Source organism: Miniopterus natalensis, chromosome 12 (genome assembly GCF_054644295.1).
Source record: "Miniopterus natalensis isolate mMinNat1 chromosome 12, mMinNat1.hap1, whole genome shotgun sequence".
Classification (NCBI taxonomy): domain Eukaryota; kingdom Metazoa; phylum Chordata; class Mammalia; order Chiroptera; family Miniopteridae; genus Miniopterus; species Miniopterus natalensis.
In genome coordinates, this window is record NC_142092.1 from 44,609,413 (window position 1) to 44,627,509 (window position 18,097).

Genomic DNA, 18,097 nt, shown 5'->3' on the forward strand with positions numbered 1-18,097 from the left:
AAAAAGTAGGAGCAGAGAAGCTTCGACCTCAGGCTCTGCTTTACCAAACTCTCACTTAGAATTTAATGTAAGGTGAATCTAGTTGGAAAAGAAAAGGAATTTTTTACTGGAAGGCCCTCATTTATACCTGATACAGTGTCACCCTGACATGGTCCTGCATTCAGACAATGTCATTTTAGGAATCCCCAGTGTGTGGCAGTTTGCTCCAAAGGGACCTTCATCTGTAGCTGAGGTTGTCAGTCTCATTTTGGGAAACCCCTAAGAAACCTCTCCTCTATCTGAGTCAGAGAAACTCTTCCTTCTTGCCTTCTGCCCTTGAGGTTCTTAGTTCACCTTTTGAGTACTTTCAAGGGCCTCTCAGGGTCCCTGTCCTTGGCTTAAAGAAGGGAACCCAGTCTTACTTCTGTGTGTTGGAGGACACAGCTGACCACCTTGCCAGCCCCTGAAGTCCATTTTAGCCCATGTGCTTTACCCTCCCCACTGAACACTTTCGGTAACCCGGTGCTGAAGCTTTCTTTTACAACTGCCCCAGCCTGTTGGTGCTTATAAGAATAAATCATACGACATTCACTGTTCTCAGTTGTGAACCCTCCTCATCGGTAAGTTATAAAAGCTCCTTTTGCGCTGTCTGTTAAAAGTCTAATATCTTTCAAAGAGAACTGTTAGGATGAAAATCATATTCTAATAGCTGGAGCTATGATACTGTCAACATATTGGGCCATTAAGGCACAAATCATTATAATTAAAGACACTTCTCACTAATATTCTCTAATATCCTTCAATCCTTGCTTGACTTAATTTATTCTAGCTCAGCGCCATCACTAGACTGATATGCCCAACATTCTTGTAATTCTCTTTGGCAAGTTTAGCTCTCAAGTTCTCAAAATTAAAACAGAAAAATCTTTAAAAAAAAATCTTATGGTGAGGAAACAGTGTGTGCATTCCATGGTAAACTTAGCTTCCTCTTGGTGAGAATGGTCCTGCCCTACATTTTCTTGGCCTCTTTCCCAAGCGCTAGCTGTGTCCCATTTCAGAGGCTCCCGAGCAGAGCTTCCAGTCCCCGCTTCCAGTTTCCCGTTTCCTGTTGAGAGTGGACTTCCAGCCACGCTGACTTCTGCGCCGAGGCTGGGTGGGCGGGCCACTCGGCGCCACTGTCCACCCCACTGCATTCTCTGTGGTTTCCTCCGAGCCACACCCGTGTTCCCTGCTCAGGGTCCGTTTCTACAGAGCACCCTCATGCCCGGCGAACACCAGCAGGTCACCGCAAAGACAGGGCAGGGCTGGCAACCTGTTTCCTGAAAGTTTAACGGCGTGGATGCAAACAGAGCCTTGGCAACTGCTACAGCCGTGTCCTCCTTGCAACAGTTTTTAAAAATAGACTTCATGTTTTAGAGTGCTTTTAGATTCACAGCGAAATAGAAGAGAAGGTAGAGAGTTTCCATAAATCCTTCCCCCCACATGCACAGCCCCCCTCACTATCAACACCCAGCACCAGAGTGGGACATTTGCGATCGTCATGAACCTACAGGGACGCGTTGTTATCACCCGAAGTCCATAGCTTATGTAAGAGTTCACTCTTGGTGTTGTACATTCTACGGGTTTTGATAAATGTATAATGACATGGAGCCACCATCATCGTGTCATGCAGAATAGTCTCATTGTCCTAAAACTCCTCTCTGCTCTGCCTGTTCATCCTTCCCTCCCCCCAAGCCCCTGGCAACCGCTGATTTTTTTTAATTTTTTTTTTACTGTCTCCATAGTTCTGCCTTTTCCAGAATGTCATATATATAGTTGAAATCATATAGTATGTAACCTTTCAGCCTGGCTTCTTTCGCTTGTGCAGTTAAGTTTCCTCCATGTCTTGCTGTTGACCTTCAGCTATGAAACCGGCTGAATCCAGTTGGCAACATTATTCTTCCATGAATTTCGAAGCTCCCTCTTCCAGCATCACACGCTGGACTTCCCCCTGCTCCTGCTCTGCCTCTAATTCCCGTGAGGTTAGGGGCTGGGAGGAGGGGTTGAAGATAAAAAGCAAATATCTCTTTACTTCTCAGTTGTCACTCTCTCCTTTGCTGTCACTGTTTCTCAGCTAACACCTCTGTGGAGCAGGTGCCACCTGTGGGCAGCCAGGGTACAGACAAGAAGGCCCAGGCGGAGATACCTTCCACAGTGTCCACTCTTCCCTTCCAAGTGCTGAGCGAGCAGGCTCTCCTGCCGGCTGCTCTCCACTCCACCGTCTTTCTCAATTCACTTTCCTTTTCCTTGGCAGTGCGCACAGTCACTGCCCGAACAGAAGCCTAAATGCCCAAAGAGTTCCCTGTCTCCTCTTCCTAAGGCACCCCCAGTCTTATGAGGACATCTCTTGAAACCCCTTACCTGATCTCAGGTTGAGGATGGGGGAACAGAGAGAAGGGGAAGGGAAGGAAATTGCCTCAATCAGAAACATTCTGACAGTGGCCCCAGACCAATAGCCCATTGCTCTTGTTCACTCCCCTCCCTACTTCCCTCCCCATGCACACAGAGACGGCAGGTTACCTGGCGGGGGGGGGGGGTATGGTAGGGTTTTTTTCTATTATGGGAGCAAGGGTCTAATCCAGCTGTCAGATACTATGCTGGACCCTGACTGGCATAGAAACTTTCTTTGGAAAATGGATTACTCAGAGCTCCTTTTCTTTCAGCTGAAGGCCTAAGTTTTTAAATCAGGGGAACACTTGGAAAAGCCCCACTGAGTATCTTAATATAGGACATCAGAGGTGTACAGAGAAGGGGACTTCACAGCTGTCCTCATCTGAGCATTCAAGCAGTTAATGACCTATTGGCCTTTAAAGTCAAAAAGCTGATTATATCAAATATGAGATCCTTGTGCGACAATTGACCTTCGCCTTTTCTTGACCTGCCCTTGCTGACGAGCAGTCAGGCATGATTCTCCTGATGACACCGCCTCATCACTTGAAGATGGCGTTCAGGCCACCTTTTTGCCTGCTTCCCTTCTACCTGCCACTGCCCAGCTTCCAGTATGCCTGACCAGGATGTGGGTGATATAAATGCAAAGCAAGCCTGGCCATAATTTCTGAAGACCCCAAGAGGATAACTCTGAGAATGAGGCCAGTTCTGATTGGCTGAGTTTTCATTAGCAGAGATCGTTAAGAGCCTGACCCCTGAGGCTCATGGTCCATGTCTGGTGTGAGCCTCAGATGTGTGGATACGCAGGGCTGCCCAGACGCTATTAGTTGCTGTGGTCTCTCTACGGTGTTTTACTTTATAAGGATTGCTTTGGGTTCTCCTTCTGCTGAACCTAATTTCTCCCTCCAGGAGTAACCACCTTTCCCACTTTAAAACAGTGGTGCAACTTTAGTGATTTAATTTAGAAAGGCAATGGAGTGACCGTTAAAGTGTTTAGCAAGTGGATAAGAAGCTTTCACAAATTCCTCAAAAAATAAGCATCCTTCTGAAAGTTTTCCCAACTACAGCCTGTAACAAACTAACCACACCAGCATATGCTTTTTGTTATTTGACTGCTTCAGTGTCAAGTTTTTTCAAATCTACTTACAGTGATGGGGAAAGGTAAACTCTGACCCCTGGGGCAAAGAGAAAGGTGATCCAGTGATTCATTGCTCTGGGGGCAGAAGCCGCAGGAGCAGACCAAGACCATGAGGGAGTTTCTGGGGCCAAGGTAAAGATGTCTCCAAATGATGCCCTCAGCCTCAGGCCAAGCCAGACTAGGATGAGAGGAACTCAGGTAGGTTGCCTGCTGTGTTAGGATTAGAGCTGAGAGAGCTCAGAGGACACAACTGCAATTGTCCGGGTACAAGCATGTGGCTACTTGGATTCAGTGGAAATGGGCCTTCAAGGCGTGTTTCGCAGGTAGAGCTGAAAGAACCAGCTGATGACTTGGATGGAGGGGATAAAGGAAAATAAAGAATCAATGATGGCTCTTATGTTTCTAGCTTTGAACAAAAAATAGTTGGTGGAGATGGTGGTGCTATTTAAGGGAACGGGGAAGATGGAGAGAGGAATGGGCTCAAAATGGAGAGGAGATTGGAGAACATCTAACCCTTGGGTAAGAAGAAGATAGACAACCCCCCCCCCCCATCGGAAAAGGCAGTCTGTTTAAAAGTCCAATGTTCTTAAGTTGGGAAACATCTCTACTTTTCCCTACAGTTTCCAGTTAATTTGTAGTAGCTTATTTGTTCAGTATAAACATTGTCCTTCTCTCGAGTGTTCTTGTCTTCATCTCTAAAGACAAATTCAGGCTGAAGAGAATTGCTATCCCTGAGTCTGTGTTCACAGAGTAGACTGTAGGGCTTAAGAGCTGCCATGTGTTTCAGGAAAGCTATTACCGTAAATGGATTCAAGTAGTTGTTAACCAGTAAATATAGTATCCTAAATGCCAATGATCTGTACCTAAATAGATGTTCTGCTATAAACAAAATGTAATTGCTGGGGCTAGAGACCTTGGGAGGGAAAATTTGCAAAAAAATAAATAAAAATAAATGGTTATAGGGTTGACTAAGGGCTTGAAAGGCAGGAAGGAAAGAATGCTTATGGACCATCATTAAGGACTTCAGCATTGTGGAATCTTCTCTCTTCTCCCCTGGGACACCACAAGGACGGCTTTCTCCCCCCAAAAGAAAATCAAATTGTTTTAGGAGTCAGAGCGTGATCTGAGCAGTGATGTGATTGAATAACTGGTGGAATATTGGGGAAATAATCAGGAAAAAGAACGTAATGTAGAGGGAGTCTCCCACCCATGTACTGACAGAGGAGCACGTAGAGACCATCAGCATAAATCCTAAAGCTAAATACCAAGAGGGCTATCACTCGTCATCCTGAGAAACTCAGGAATACATCTGTGCTACTGAAGGGACTAGAAGTAATAGGGTCCCTCACTGCCCCTTCCTCCTTCCACTGAGAGAAAGGGATGGGGGACCCGTACAGTCAGACCCACTTTTTTTTTTCCTAAATGTATCACTCTCTGCAGAAGAAAGCACTGGTTACTGCTGCTGTGCAATGATGTCATTGTTGAATTGTCTGGATGGGGAAGAAGGGATTTCCTCCTGAACAGGTCTCAGAGAAAGGGACTAGTGATGGCTTTAGCTAGCTTGCATAGCCGGTCGTGCCATCAGGTGAATTTTGGGAAGTGGTGCAAAAGGAGGCAAAAATCAAAGAGAAAGAGGCAAGATTAGTGGATTTGAAACATCTGTCTTTCATTGCCACCTCAAATCCTCATTCTGACTATGGTCTGGCATTTCTTTGTCTTAGTTTTCCTACTTACTACGTGGTAAGTTAGCTCATAGATTATGTGTTTGTTGTAAAACCCCATAATATTAAGTCACTTGCTTAGAAATACTATCTGATGTAGCATATTATTTAGATATAGAAATAAAGATATAAAATAGATACTGATACAGACATATAGTTATAGATATCCTCCAGTGCTGCATGATTACATAAAACCCCCCCAATGATGACCCCAGATGACACTCCCCCTCCTTTCCCACCATTTGCCCCCTTGCAACAGACACTCCATCCATACTGGCCTCCTTACTCTTCCAACACATCGTGGTTGCACCTACCTCAGGGCCTTTCCACTTGTTGACCTGAACCCTTGGGATGTACTTCCTCCTGATTTTGCATGTCTTGTTCTTTTACTTTATTCAGATCTCTGCTTAGATATAACCTGCTCAGGAAAGCCACTGCTGACCTTCCTATTGAAAGAGCACTGCCCCTCTACCCCTTCCATCCACCTACTCTTTTTCTTCGTAGTGTTTGTCACCACCTGACATTGTCATGCATAGCTGTCTGTTTCTTTATGCATGGTCCGTGTCTCCCATTAAAATGAGAGCTTTGTGAGGACATGGGGCATAAAGCAATCACCAGCTACTTTCTCTTCATGCCTAGGACATTGCCTAGCACCCAGTAGGTAGCTCAGTAAATTTTTGCTTAGTGAGTGGATGATAAAAAACATGATTATCAACTTACTGATGAAAAAGATCAATCTATACCCTTTGCAATTAAGGTTTGAAAATTCAAAATAGGTTATAATAGATTTTCTTAATAGTATCTGCTCTGGTGGAAATGGAGATGGGGGTATGGCTTTTAGCTTAACTTCTCCAGACTTAGTTACTCCACAGCACTGTGGGCATGGATTACGGTTGTGGAGCGATGGTAGTAGTGAGAGGCAGAGTGTAGCTCCTGCAGGAGGCAGTGATGATGATGAGGGCTGGTTTGAGGGCTTTAGACCTCCTCTCATTAATCTCCACCTGCCTCCTTTACTTCTCCAGCCATCACAACTCAGCACAGGTGGTGCCACACCAAGGCAGCTTCAGGGTAAGCGTCTCCCACCTCTGAGCATCTGCCACCCTGCGCTCCTCCCGTGGGAACTCTGATGGGGCCGCGGGGGGGCTCTATAAGCAAAATGGCTTCTGGAAGTTAAGTTGCAATGGCCAGTGGGACATACTACAGGGCAAGCAAAGGGAAGGGAACCCCAGGGACAGGGCACTGAGCATTCCCATTCTCTCTGACTTCTCCCGGCAATTTCACACTTCCTCCTCAACCAGGGAGTCACTTCAGCCCAATGATTTCGGCTTCCATGGCTTTTCTTGGTAAATTATCCCATATGTTCACTACTCCATGTACAACATATGTATGTTTCCATTCCTTATTTGCAGTTTAAATTAGAAACAGGTGTCGCTCTCTAAAGCAAATCAGCTACTGTCCATTTTCCCCCTTTCCCCTCTGGATATCCCTCTCAGCTCCAAGAGGTCTGTGCTGAGAGCCTCGCATAGAATAGGGCTGACATGAAGCCACCTTTCTGGCTGTAGGCCCTTGTCCTCTTTCCGTGTTTATTTCATACCAAATTGTCTATCCACAAGTCCTGGGGCAGCCAGATACACTCTCTTCATTTGACAAGTATCTATTGAGCATTCAGGCACTGGGTAGTGCTTTCTTTCATGAACCTTGTAGTCCACAGGCAGAGGGAGATAGCAACACACAAGCCCATCATTACAACTGATGGGCGCCGTGAGGGGGGGAGGGTAAGCAGTGCTGTCTAGTAGTCTAACTTGACTTTTACGTCTAAGAGTATGGTATTTAAGTTAAGTCCCGAAGGACAAGGGGAAGTTAGCCAGGTAAAAATTGAGGAACTGCATGTGTGAAGGACCTAAGGTAGGAAAGTGCTAAGACATTTAAGAGCAAGATGGTTGGGTCACTGCAAGGGAAGGGGAAAACATAAGAGGAGCATGGGAAGGAGGCACTCAGATCAACCAGGGTGCTATCAACCCTTTCAATGACTTTTAATTTTATCCTAAGGACTATGAGAAGTCGTTGAAGAGTTTATAGTAGGAAAACAAATGATTCGATACCATTAATATTTTAAGAGCATTGCTCTGGCTATTAAATGGATAATGGATTGGAAAATGGTAAGAAAGGAAATGGGTAGGCCAGTTAGGAGGCTGTCACAGTAGCCTAGGGAGGGTAATGACAGAACAGAGAGATCAAAATGGAGGTGGAAGGAAGTGGCCAGATTTGTGATGTCTCCTGAAGGATGTCATTGGAATGACTTCTTGGAATGTTCCGCCAGCCTTTGACTGCATACTTCAGGACTTCCAGTAAGTGAGGGAAAAAAGCCATGCTTAAGCCACTGCCTCAGTCACATGCAGCTGATGGTGATCCTTAGCTGAGGTACCCTCTTCATCCCTGCAACTTTCCCATTACTGTTGCACTCATGTGGACACAGGCATCAGTTTCTATGACAAAGTGAACTGGGAGGCAAGAGGACCTATTTCATTTTTAACTGGCTCTGGTGTATGAAGCCCTCATGTCAGGCTAATGGTGGAATGCACATTCTGGCAGGGTCTTCAGTGTTAACTAAGAAGCTGAGGTTAATGGTGGGACAGATATGTGGTGTCCACCCAGAAACCTGATCTCTCCACTTACTGGACATAATGCGCCCAGGGCAGCAGTAATCACAGTAATCCCAGCTGGCATGGAGAGTGCTTCCCCCACCCCCCACCCCCACTCTGTTGACAATTCATTGATTTCTTCCTTTTCTAAAAGCTAGCAGGAATACCAGCCTTTTTGAATTATTTCCATAGAAACAATTTCATTTTGGAATTTTTGAACCAGCATCATGCAATCACCTTAACATAGACAATGACGTGAACATATATATATATATATATATATATATATATATATATATATATATATATATGTTGCCCCTGCTCTTCTGGTGGCCTTTGCTCAGCACCATGTCAGTCCCTATGGCTTTTCCACATGAAAGGATGCAATGCTCTGGTCTCAAATGCTAAAGAGTCAGATGGTCTCTTGGGTTAAAAACCATAATGCACAGGAGGTCATAAAAAAGCTCAGTAATACTGAACATTAAAAAATGGCTTCTTGATGAAATGTATGCCATTGGAATGTACAAATTCGCATTGCTGAGTGATGTATAAGTACCATCATAACACACCAGTCAGCGTGCTTTATTAGATCTTTCCAAAGGCTTAGCCTCTCATTGATCATTCAGAAAACTCCCCATCAAGGTTGATAAGAGTGAGTGGGGTGGGGTGGGGTGGGGTGGGGTGGGGTGGGGTGGGGTGGGGTGGGGTGGGGTGGGGAGAGGTCCTCAGAAGAAAGGGGAGGACATGCTGTTACCGTAGAAGTTCACTCTATTGTTAAAATGAAGACTCCTTGCTTCTGGATCCCAATGTGATTCTTAAACATCAGTGTGATTGCAGCTTCATGCTTTACTGAGAGAAGGCTTATTTGCTCCTGATTAGAGCAAATAAAATAAGGTGAAACTATAATCACTTCTAAATCTGGGACTCTTTGGCTCTTTAAATTGTATATAGTGCACAAGCAAGGGACAATAGGACCTATGAGGTATGTCACTTGAGGTGACATGGAGCCCAAGAAGCCCTTCTCCCTTTCTTTACACATCACTAAAGAGTTCCAGGGTCGGTTCACTCTCCCTAAGCTGCCCCCATGGAAACTGGGGTTGAGTTGGGGGGTCAGGTAAAAACTAAGATTGTCTAAGTTTTACACTGGAAATGAGTTGAATCTGGGGGCTGCTGTGGAACAACAGCAGGTTTAAGTGATTTGCTAAGCTCTAGAATTAGTTGATAATAGAAAAACCATCAAGAGTCACCCAGGAAGGGAAGAGAGTGGTGGGGTGAGCCTTCACTTTGGGGACAGGAAGATGCTAACAGAAGACTACAGAATGGCATTCTGGACCAGAATTGTACAACTGTCTGTTTTTGGTCCTCCAAGTGCATTGGGATAAAAAAGGAAGCATTAGACTGAATGTTTGTGTACCCATCACCACCACCAAAATGTATATCTTGAAACCCTATCTCCAAGTGTCTCTGTATTTGGAGATGGGACCTCTAAGGAAGTAATCGAGGGTAACTAAAGTCATAGGATGGGGCCCCAATCCAATAGGGTTAGTGTTCTTATGAGAAGAGAAGCCCGAAGCTCTCTCTCTGCACATACATACAAGTTTCATGGGGCCATCTGGAAGCCAGGAAGAGAGCTCTCACCAGAAACCAAACTGTTAGAACCTTGAACATAGACTTCAAGCTAATGTGAGAAAATAAATGTCTGTTGTTTTAGCCACCAAGTCTATGCTATTTCATAATGGCAGCCCAAGCAGCCTCATGTAGAGAGCCTTTCCTCCCATCCCTGAATCTGACTCCATGTCACACTTGAGGCAGAATGGATCTATTTGTAGATCTGGGTCCTGGTGTAGATTCTAGCACTTCTTAGCTATGTGGTCTTGGGTAGGTCACTTTGCCTTTGGGCCTGGAGATTCCTCATCTCTTAAATTGGGATAAAAGAATATGGGTGACTTACCCCATAGGATTATTGCAAACTCAAATACTTAGCATAACAACAATATAATTTATACACTTATTATATATTGAGCAGCAGTTTAAGAGCTTTATTTTTAAGTCAGGTTTATTGAGTTATAATATACATATAGTAAAATTCACCTTTTTAGTGTACATTTATGAGTTTTGGCAAACAGAGTTTTTAAACTGCCACCACAATGAAGACTTAGAACATTGCCACCACTTCACAAAATTCCCTCATGCTCCAGTAGGGCAAGTCCCTTTGCCTCACCACCAATTCCTAGCTCCTGTCAACCATAGGTTTTCTAAACCTATAATTTTGCCTTATCAAGAATGTCATATAAATAGCATGACACAATGTCACCACAGAGCTTTTCTCATATCAACTCATTTAACCTTCACAAGGTTAAAGGTGGGTACAATTTTTATAGAATAAATAAATGTGAAAAATAGTATTAAAAAGCAAAGAAAAGCATTGTACAAACACGAGGTATTATTATTATAGTTATTTTTATTAATTATTATTTCATGGTAGAATAAAGATAGAATTCTCAATATAAATTTTGTATTGAATTTGTCTCATCTGTTCACCTAGAATCCAAGGGTCAGGAGACAGCGATGTTAGCTCTGTGACCTTTCCCTTCCAAACATGATTTTTTGCCCTGTTCTGGCAGGATAGAGATTTAATTGTGGGGGGAATAAGATTTGCAGAAATATTGTTAGTAATAAGGTCCAACACACCCTCTCTTTGACTAATCCCAAAACACTTGGCTTGAAGCTACTAAGTTGTAAGCCTCCTGTTATGACCATATGATTGATAATGATCAGATTCTATGGTAAAAGATAACTAAAGATTTTCTTAGGCTACAAGTAACAGCAATTTCAAGTGTAGTGATAATCAGTTCCCACTGTACGAGAGAGGGTGATCAGGATGTCACCAACACTTCTCCTGACTCAACTTGATCTGCGTTCATTCTAGGCAAGGCCGGAAGGGCTGACTTTGTCCCAGTGAAGTATCCCTGGGTTCAGTAGCCACAGGCCACAAACGCACCTCATCACTCTTTATAACTGCAGAATTCTGATCTTCCTGGATGTGGTCAGAAAGCGCCCACAGTCTGACCACAGTAGTTCCAGTTTCTCCAGGGAGAATATTTTGCATAAATTGTTTCTCCCTCCTTTTTTTTTCTCCCTCCTTTTTTTAACTTCATGCTACAAATGCAACACAATAAATAAGTAAGTAAGGTCCAGCAATTCCATAAAGTTTACAGCTTTCATGAATCGTTAAGGAACATATCAAGAGAAGCTGCTGAAATAAAGTGACTGAGTGAAGGTACAGGAGGAGGTCTAGGAGACTCGTCAATATTTAATGATGCCAAAAGCCTCTGACAGCTTATCCTCTCTTAATGGGGCTTGCCCTTTGGCCTGCATATTTCTAAGGGAGTAAAATGTTTGGCTTCCAAACAAGTTATCACTCACTCACTCACGGAGTAAATACCACAAGCTGAAAGTGGCCTCCCAGGCATCGTTGGTTTTGCTAGTTGAGTTTAGAAGATCCCAGATTAGCATTACTCACTTTATATCACAGTGGTTTCAAAGCCAGCTAGGCATTTACTTTGAATCTATAGAAAGGCTCCAGCCTGCCATTGTGTCTTTCATAAACAGAGGGAGGTGAAGTGTCGCCATGGAGGAATAAGGGGTTGTAGTGGGGATACTCATGATCATTTGGAGAGGTAAGAAAGGAATCAGGCAAGACATGCAACATTGGTATTTGAAATGGGATTGAACTAAGCTTGTCGCCTCTTTTGTCATCTCCAGATGCACCTGGAAAATGAGTTGTGCATTCCTCACTAACTTGTACCAGGGGGAAAGATGCTTTGCATATTTGTCAAAAATGAGAAAGAGCCTAGGTCCTCAGCATGAATAGTGGTGGGATACAGAGCTGTCTTCAATACTACTGGTCATCAATTCATAGCTACACTTCCTCAGCAAGGTCCTTGATTTCTCTAAATCCTAGTTTTCCAATGTAGAAAAATAAATCATATTGCTTGTTAAGTGACAGGGAAATTTTCACCATTTACACCTTTATGACCAAAAGTATGTACCCAAAAAGTATTTCTTGGGTAAGAAATAAATATTGCAGTTGAAGTGATTAGCTGTGATTTAAAAATAATGAAATCATTGATTTCTAATACAGGACAGTTTTTCCAAGGGCCTTTTAGTATTCTCTCCAGGAATTATTTTGCTAAATACTTTTCAACCAGGTAGATTTAAAGGATGCTCAGGCTCAGGTATTTTAACTAGAACAAAGTTATTATATTTGCGTTTAACTGGATCATCCTATACATATCACCATCAAAATTGTGAGGCATCATGGAAATCACTTGAAGAGCTAAATGAACAGTTCTTTCCTTGATATGTTTTTAAAACAGAACTCATTTTCTGTAATTTGATTTATTTCAGTCGCTGTAGGATTCCTTTTTGGCCATGGTCCTGAGACATTGCTCTGGTTAGCTTTGCTGGTTTCACCATATTGCAATGATCAACAGCCGTGATGGTCGGTCAGTCCTTTTCTTTTCCATGATTTAACTTTCTTCTTAAGCCTTTGACCTTGTTATCCAGCCTCCTAAGACATGACATGCTAGTCACCACCTGTAGAGCAATACTCCCTTCCTTCATGCATTATGACATCCTTTTAGACTTTATTCCCAGACTCAGTATTTCAAGTCTGCACCATAGACCCCCCGTCTACTCTACAGGTGGCAAACTGAAGAGTGGTATTTCTCATACAACTTAGCTTTTATACTCCATCTGAACCCCGGTATTTTCATTAAGAAATTACAAATTTCATTGAATGGTTTTTATTTGTAGTGTCAAATAGGTGAGCCAGTTTCCATCCATTTAATCTAAGGCTTGGTGCTATCAAGAGTTTAGAGAGGTTATTGGAGGATGGGTGGGAAGGCAGCGAGCACTGATCTCCTTGAAAACACACTTTGAGATTTCCTTCCCAAATTATCAGTACTCACAAGAAACCCACTAAAAGACATGGTATGCTTACCAGCTATCTCCCTCATATCCTGTGAGACATAACTGATTAACATCCACCTTTCTTGAGGCATGTGATCTGTTAGCAAAAAGAGGGAGTGCCTGGCCTGCAATGTTACCAGAGCTGTACGATGGGGCACTCGGCTTCCTGGTACTTAGAAAAGGCACTGAGCTGTAGCAGGAACGGAGTTTTTTGAAATGGTGGAACCTGGGCTTGCCTTTAAGACCTTCAGGAAGTAGTTAGAAAGGAAAGGAGATCAAATTTTCCAACAGACTTGAGTAGGTTAGGCCTGGGTAAGGAGCCACAACTAAGCTTGCTGGCTGAACACACAGGGCATGTGTTGAAGATTGCAGAAGCTGGAAATACAGAGTGGCCCATTAGAAGGAGTGCAAGATGTGCAGTGGGAGGCATTATGTGTGTGGCTCCAAGAAAGCTACTTAACTCTTTGAACTTTTGGGTCATTGTTTGTAATATGATGGCAAGCCAATGTCTACCCAAAAGGGTAACTATTGGGTTCAAATGAGAACTGAGTGGAAATTCTCTGTAAAGCTGAGGTCCTAAATGTTGATGAATGATCATGGTGGTGAAGTGGTGGTAGGTAATGCCAGCACTAGAACCCCAGTCTCTGGGGTTGAGGAAAATAAAAATTTCAAGTCCAAGCCCAGCCGGCATGGTTCAGAGGTTGAGAATTGACCTATGATCTAAGAAATCTGGGTTGGATTCCTGGTTGGGGCACATGCCCAGGTTGCGGGTTCTATCTTCAGCAGGGGCGTCCAGGAGGCAGCTGATCAATGTCTCTCAGCATTTATGTTTCTTATCTTTCTCTCTCTCCCTTCCTCTCTCTGAAATCAATAAAAACTTCTTTTTTTTTTTTTTTAATTGCAAGTGCACATCAACTCCTAGCTAACTGGATTTCCCATCTTGATGAGTTCAGTCTGGTGAGTTTTGTGAAGGGCATTGGCTTGACACACTAGACCGCCGGAGGGTCTCTTCAGGCACCGCAGCATATCCGGCAGTCAAAACAACAGTTCTGACTCCCAGCGTCATATCTGTGAGCGCATTCCATGTCACAAATATTTAAGCAAGGGTGTGAGGGCAAATTGCCAAGTAGCACAATACAAAACAAATGTCTCATTGTGTTTGTTGCTGCACAGTATGTGGTTTTGTGAGGTTCCCCAAACCATCCAGTGATTGTGACTGAAATGTGACGGTAATTTGCAATGACGGTGACTTTTTTTCGGTCTACTTTTGTGACATACTCTAAAATCCTGAGAAAGGGCTGCACAAGAAATGTTCAAAAGTGTTCTAAATGGGTTTAGAAAACTTGTGAACCCTGTCTGAACTTTTATTAGATTCTCCCACACTCACCCGTTTGACATCGGAACAAGGAAAGCATTATTTATAACAGCATGTGTGAAATCCCAGAAGGGATTCTTGAAAGAATTAAAGTGAAAAATCTGTCCAAGCATAAAATAAATGATCAGATGGGAAAACATGTAAATCAAAATTTGAAACCTTGTTTTTTCTCCTTTAAAGGAAACAGGAGCTTTTTCTTTGGTCATTAGCAATACAGGACAGAAAACCTGAGAGAGTAGGTGCTGTAGTCCCAGGAGCCCCAGAGCACTTGTCATTGTGCTGAGGAGTATGGCAGAGATGTTTGTGTTGACTCTCCTCAATGTCTCCAGAATGGCTGCTTCCTATTTGCCTGTGACTACTGTCACTGCAGGGTTGAGGGGTTGAAGTCAGACAGTAAAATCACAGAGAAGGAGGCAATACCTTGAAAGTGTCTGGTGCACTGAAATTTATATTGTCTGCTTAAGTATTAACCTCACTATAATTCTAGAATGTATTCATTGTTACCCACATTTTATATTTGGAGAAATTAGGGCACAGAGAGGTTTGACAGCTAGTCAAGCTACCTAACTAAGAAATGGCACACTGGAGTGTGCCCTGGACCCCAGCATTTCTAATGTCAGGAATTGAGTGTTGTCCACGGCTCGCAGCTGGGAATCCACAAGGACTAGGGAAAGCCTGGAATCTCACTGGATTAATGCATCCTAGAGTGTGTTCTTAGCTGTCCAGTTCTATGAGATGCATGTAAATGGTTCTCCATCTCTCTCCCTCTCCCCTGCAAACACATCTTAGTTTACCACCAGCATCCTCTCTGGCTGGTCGGTGCTGTGTTACACAGGTTGTGTTTTGAGTATCGACTCTGACGGTGAGTAGTGTCATCACCTTCAGGCCTGTCCAGGCAGCTTCATAAGAGAAATCTGTGCTCATTGAACAGTGACTGCTGTCACTGCGGGGTTGAGGGGCAAGTGAGAGAATCAAAAGCTGATTGAAGGCAACGCCCCTCTACTTAGCGTAGGAGTTTTCGGTGTATTCAAAGCTGAGCAGTAAAGATATGGGGACACCCTAACCCTGAGCCAGCAAGTTATGTTCCTACCTTTCAGATCTGGAGTCATTGAACCGAGAAGAATGGAAAACAAAAGGAAATACCCTCCTCCCTTCACATTTGTGCTTTCTTTGATGCTAAGAGCATTATTTGAAATCACCAAGCATATTAGGCATCTCTGACCCTCTCAGCTCCTTGGGCTCCAGAGTTGAGCAGCATTTTTCAGGCACTGAGTCCATTTCCTTCTTTTAATGAGTCAGAAATGGATATTGAGAATGATAATTGGGCAGAAACTATATGTGGTATTAGTCTCAGAACCCAGAGGCTGAGCATTGTCAGTGAGGTCTGATTCCTGGTGTCTGTGAGCTCACCTGTGGCCCTGGTGTCAGGCCTGGCATTTGGGTTGGTTGTGTTGGGGTTTACCTACATGAAAAGTGGGACCTACCACCCACACGGCTACTGTCCAGACAACCCTGATAGGCTACAAACCTGAAAGTGGAATGCTTCACTTTTCTCCAGGAAGTAGGAAAGCATGAACCAGTCTCCTTTGTCAAAGTTCTCTTTGCTGTGCTAATGCCCTTGCCATCTAACGCCTCAGCCTCCATGTTTTCACTAAAACAAGCTTTTTCAAAACCATAGTTACTTATTTATTTTTATAAATAAGCTCAGTTGCAAGTGCCCTGTCATAGAGAAAAGTCCTGATCTCAGAGTCCAAAGACCCTACTTCTTTGTGTCTATAGCAGCCTGAACCTCCATTGCCTCATCTGTAAAATGGGAATTATTTATGCCTTGTTCATCCCTGGTTTGTGGGGAATGCGTTCAAAGCAGCACTGTGTGCTCATCCTAATCCCTTAAACTGGAAGGCAGCCCTGGCCTTGCTAAGGAAGTAGTGTCATTTGGGGGGTCATTTTGGAATGAAGAGCCCCCTACGTGTTATCTTTGTCAAAGTTACCTTCTTAATTAGAAGACTGAGTCATCCTCAAACCAGAGAATGTGTGTGTTTTATCCAAATAAACATCCACCCAACCATCAGCTCTGCTCCAATCCAGTTTTGAGAGAGAACTGCAAATAATATGAAAAAAGTTTGTTAACTATTCTTTGCCCTCTGTTCCTGGTGCTTGAAATGATAAAGAAATCATATTTACCATATGTGTTTATAAATAATTAAAATCAATATATTCAAATAAAGGAAAAGAAGAAAAGTGTTCCCCACACCTCCCTTCCACACCTTGTCCTCTGATGGTGGGAACTTGCTTTGGGGGTGACTCAGGCCTCCTTGTTCACCCCTTTTCCACCAGGTCGGAGGCCACACAATGCTGCCCATTCGCTGGATGCCTCCGGAGAGCATCATGTACAGGAAGTTCACCACAGAAAGTGATGTCTGGAGCCTGGGGGTCGTGTTGTGGGAGATCTTCACGTATGGCAAACAGCCCTGGTACCAGCTGTCCAACAACGAGGTGCGCGGTGGGTGAGACACTCCCGATGGGCTAACTCCAAGAGGCGCCCCCCGGCGAGAAGTTAGGACACAATCTGATGTGGCTTTGTTGGGTGCAGCACCTCTCAGATGGCCTGCTGTGTATCTAAGTGCAAGGCTGAAGTACAGTCACTCTCAAAATTTAAGAGTTCTAGAGAAAGAAATGCACAGTATTTGCTGACACACTTGGCATCCTCTGGTGATGGGACTGAGGGATCACTCACTATGTGCTGCTCATCCAGCAAATGAATAGCAGATGTGACATTCCAGCACCCTTGGAGTCCAGCTAGTTTTTGTGTATTATTCCAATAAGGTTTCAAGATTCTTTCCTTTTTGCACATTTCACTAGACCATGCACTTCTCATGTAAACTCAAGCATTTTGTTTTCCTATTCTAATCCTTTTGCAACTATGTCTGCATTTGAGGCATAGCTTCTTGGTCAGGCACCTCACATCTTCTTCAGGTCCAAGTCTGTCTTTTACCCAAATTCCTTACCCAAAATGACCACTCTATAGCCTCAGTCCCTCATCAGTCAGAACCCTGACACGAAGGTGACCTAGGTTCCATCTCAAGCCAGTAAAACTAAAACACACTGGAATTTTAGTGAGGTTTGGAATAATTCCATACAGATAAGTTACATCTTCCCATAGTTTGATGAAACCAGTGTGCTTGAAAAATGGATGTCATCCAATTAAACACGATATTCCAATCTATAACAATTGCTCTCTTCTTTCTGAAAAAAGTAAACACTGAATGGATTTCTTTAAAGCAACCCTCTCTTTGCGCTGATATTTATCTGTATTGCTTTTCCTCCTGTCTGATCCTATCTTTGATCCCGTCCAGGTGATAGAATGCATCACTCAGGGCCGCGTCCTGCAGCGACCTCGAACATGCCCCCAGGAGGTCTACGAGCTGATGCTGGGATGCTGGCAGCGAGAGCCCCACATGAGGAAGAATATCAAGGGCATCCACACTCTCCTTCAGAACTTGGCCAAGGCATCTCCGGTCTACCTGGATATTCTGGGCTAGGGCTCTTTCCCCCAGACCGATCCTTCCCAAAGCACCTCCTCAGACGGGCCGAGAGGATGAGCGTCTTTTAACTGCTGCTGGATGCCATCAATCTGCTGTTCTCTACTCCGACAGTATTAACAACAGAGACACCAAGAAGCTTTCAGAGGGAAGCAACGTGTGCTTGTCCATCCGCAGACACAGTATGGACTTCTTTTTGGCATTCTCTCTTTCTCTCTTTCCATCTCCCTTGGTTTGTTCCCCGGTTTCTTTTTCGTTTTGGGTTTTTTCTTTTCCGTCTTCCCCGCTCCACAGTCCTCGCC

The 18,097-nt window shown here is 43.8% G+C and overlaps 1 protein-coding gene across 3 annotated transcripts in view; it reads left to right on the top strand.

The window, feature by feature from the left end:
• The window catches only part of NTRK2 (neurotrophic receptor tyrosine kinase 2), a 283,569-nt gene extending 265,774 nt beyond the window's left edge, over nt 1-17,795 (top strand). For all 3 annotated transcript variants that reach the window (XM_016223028.2, XM_087822730.1, XM_087822731.1), the window contains 2 exons: nt 16,591-16,749; nt 17,610-17,795. In XM_016223028.2, the coding sequence (XP_016078514.1) occupies nt 16,591-16,749; nt 17,610-17,795 (345 nt within the window). The remainder of the gene's footprint in view (nt 1-16,590; nt 16,750-17,609) is intronic.
• The last annotated feature ends 302 nt before the right edge of the window (nt 17,796-18,097 follow it).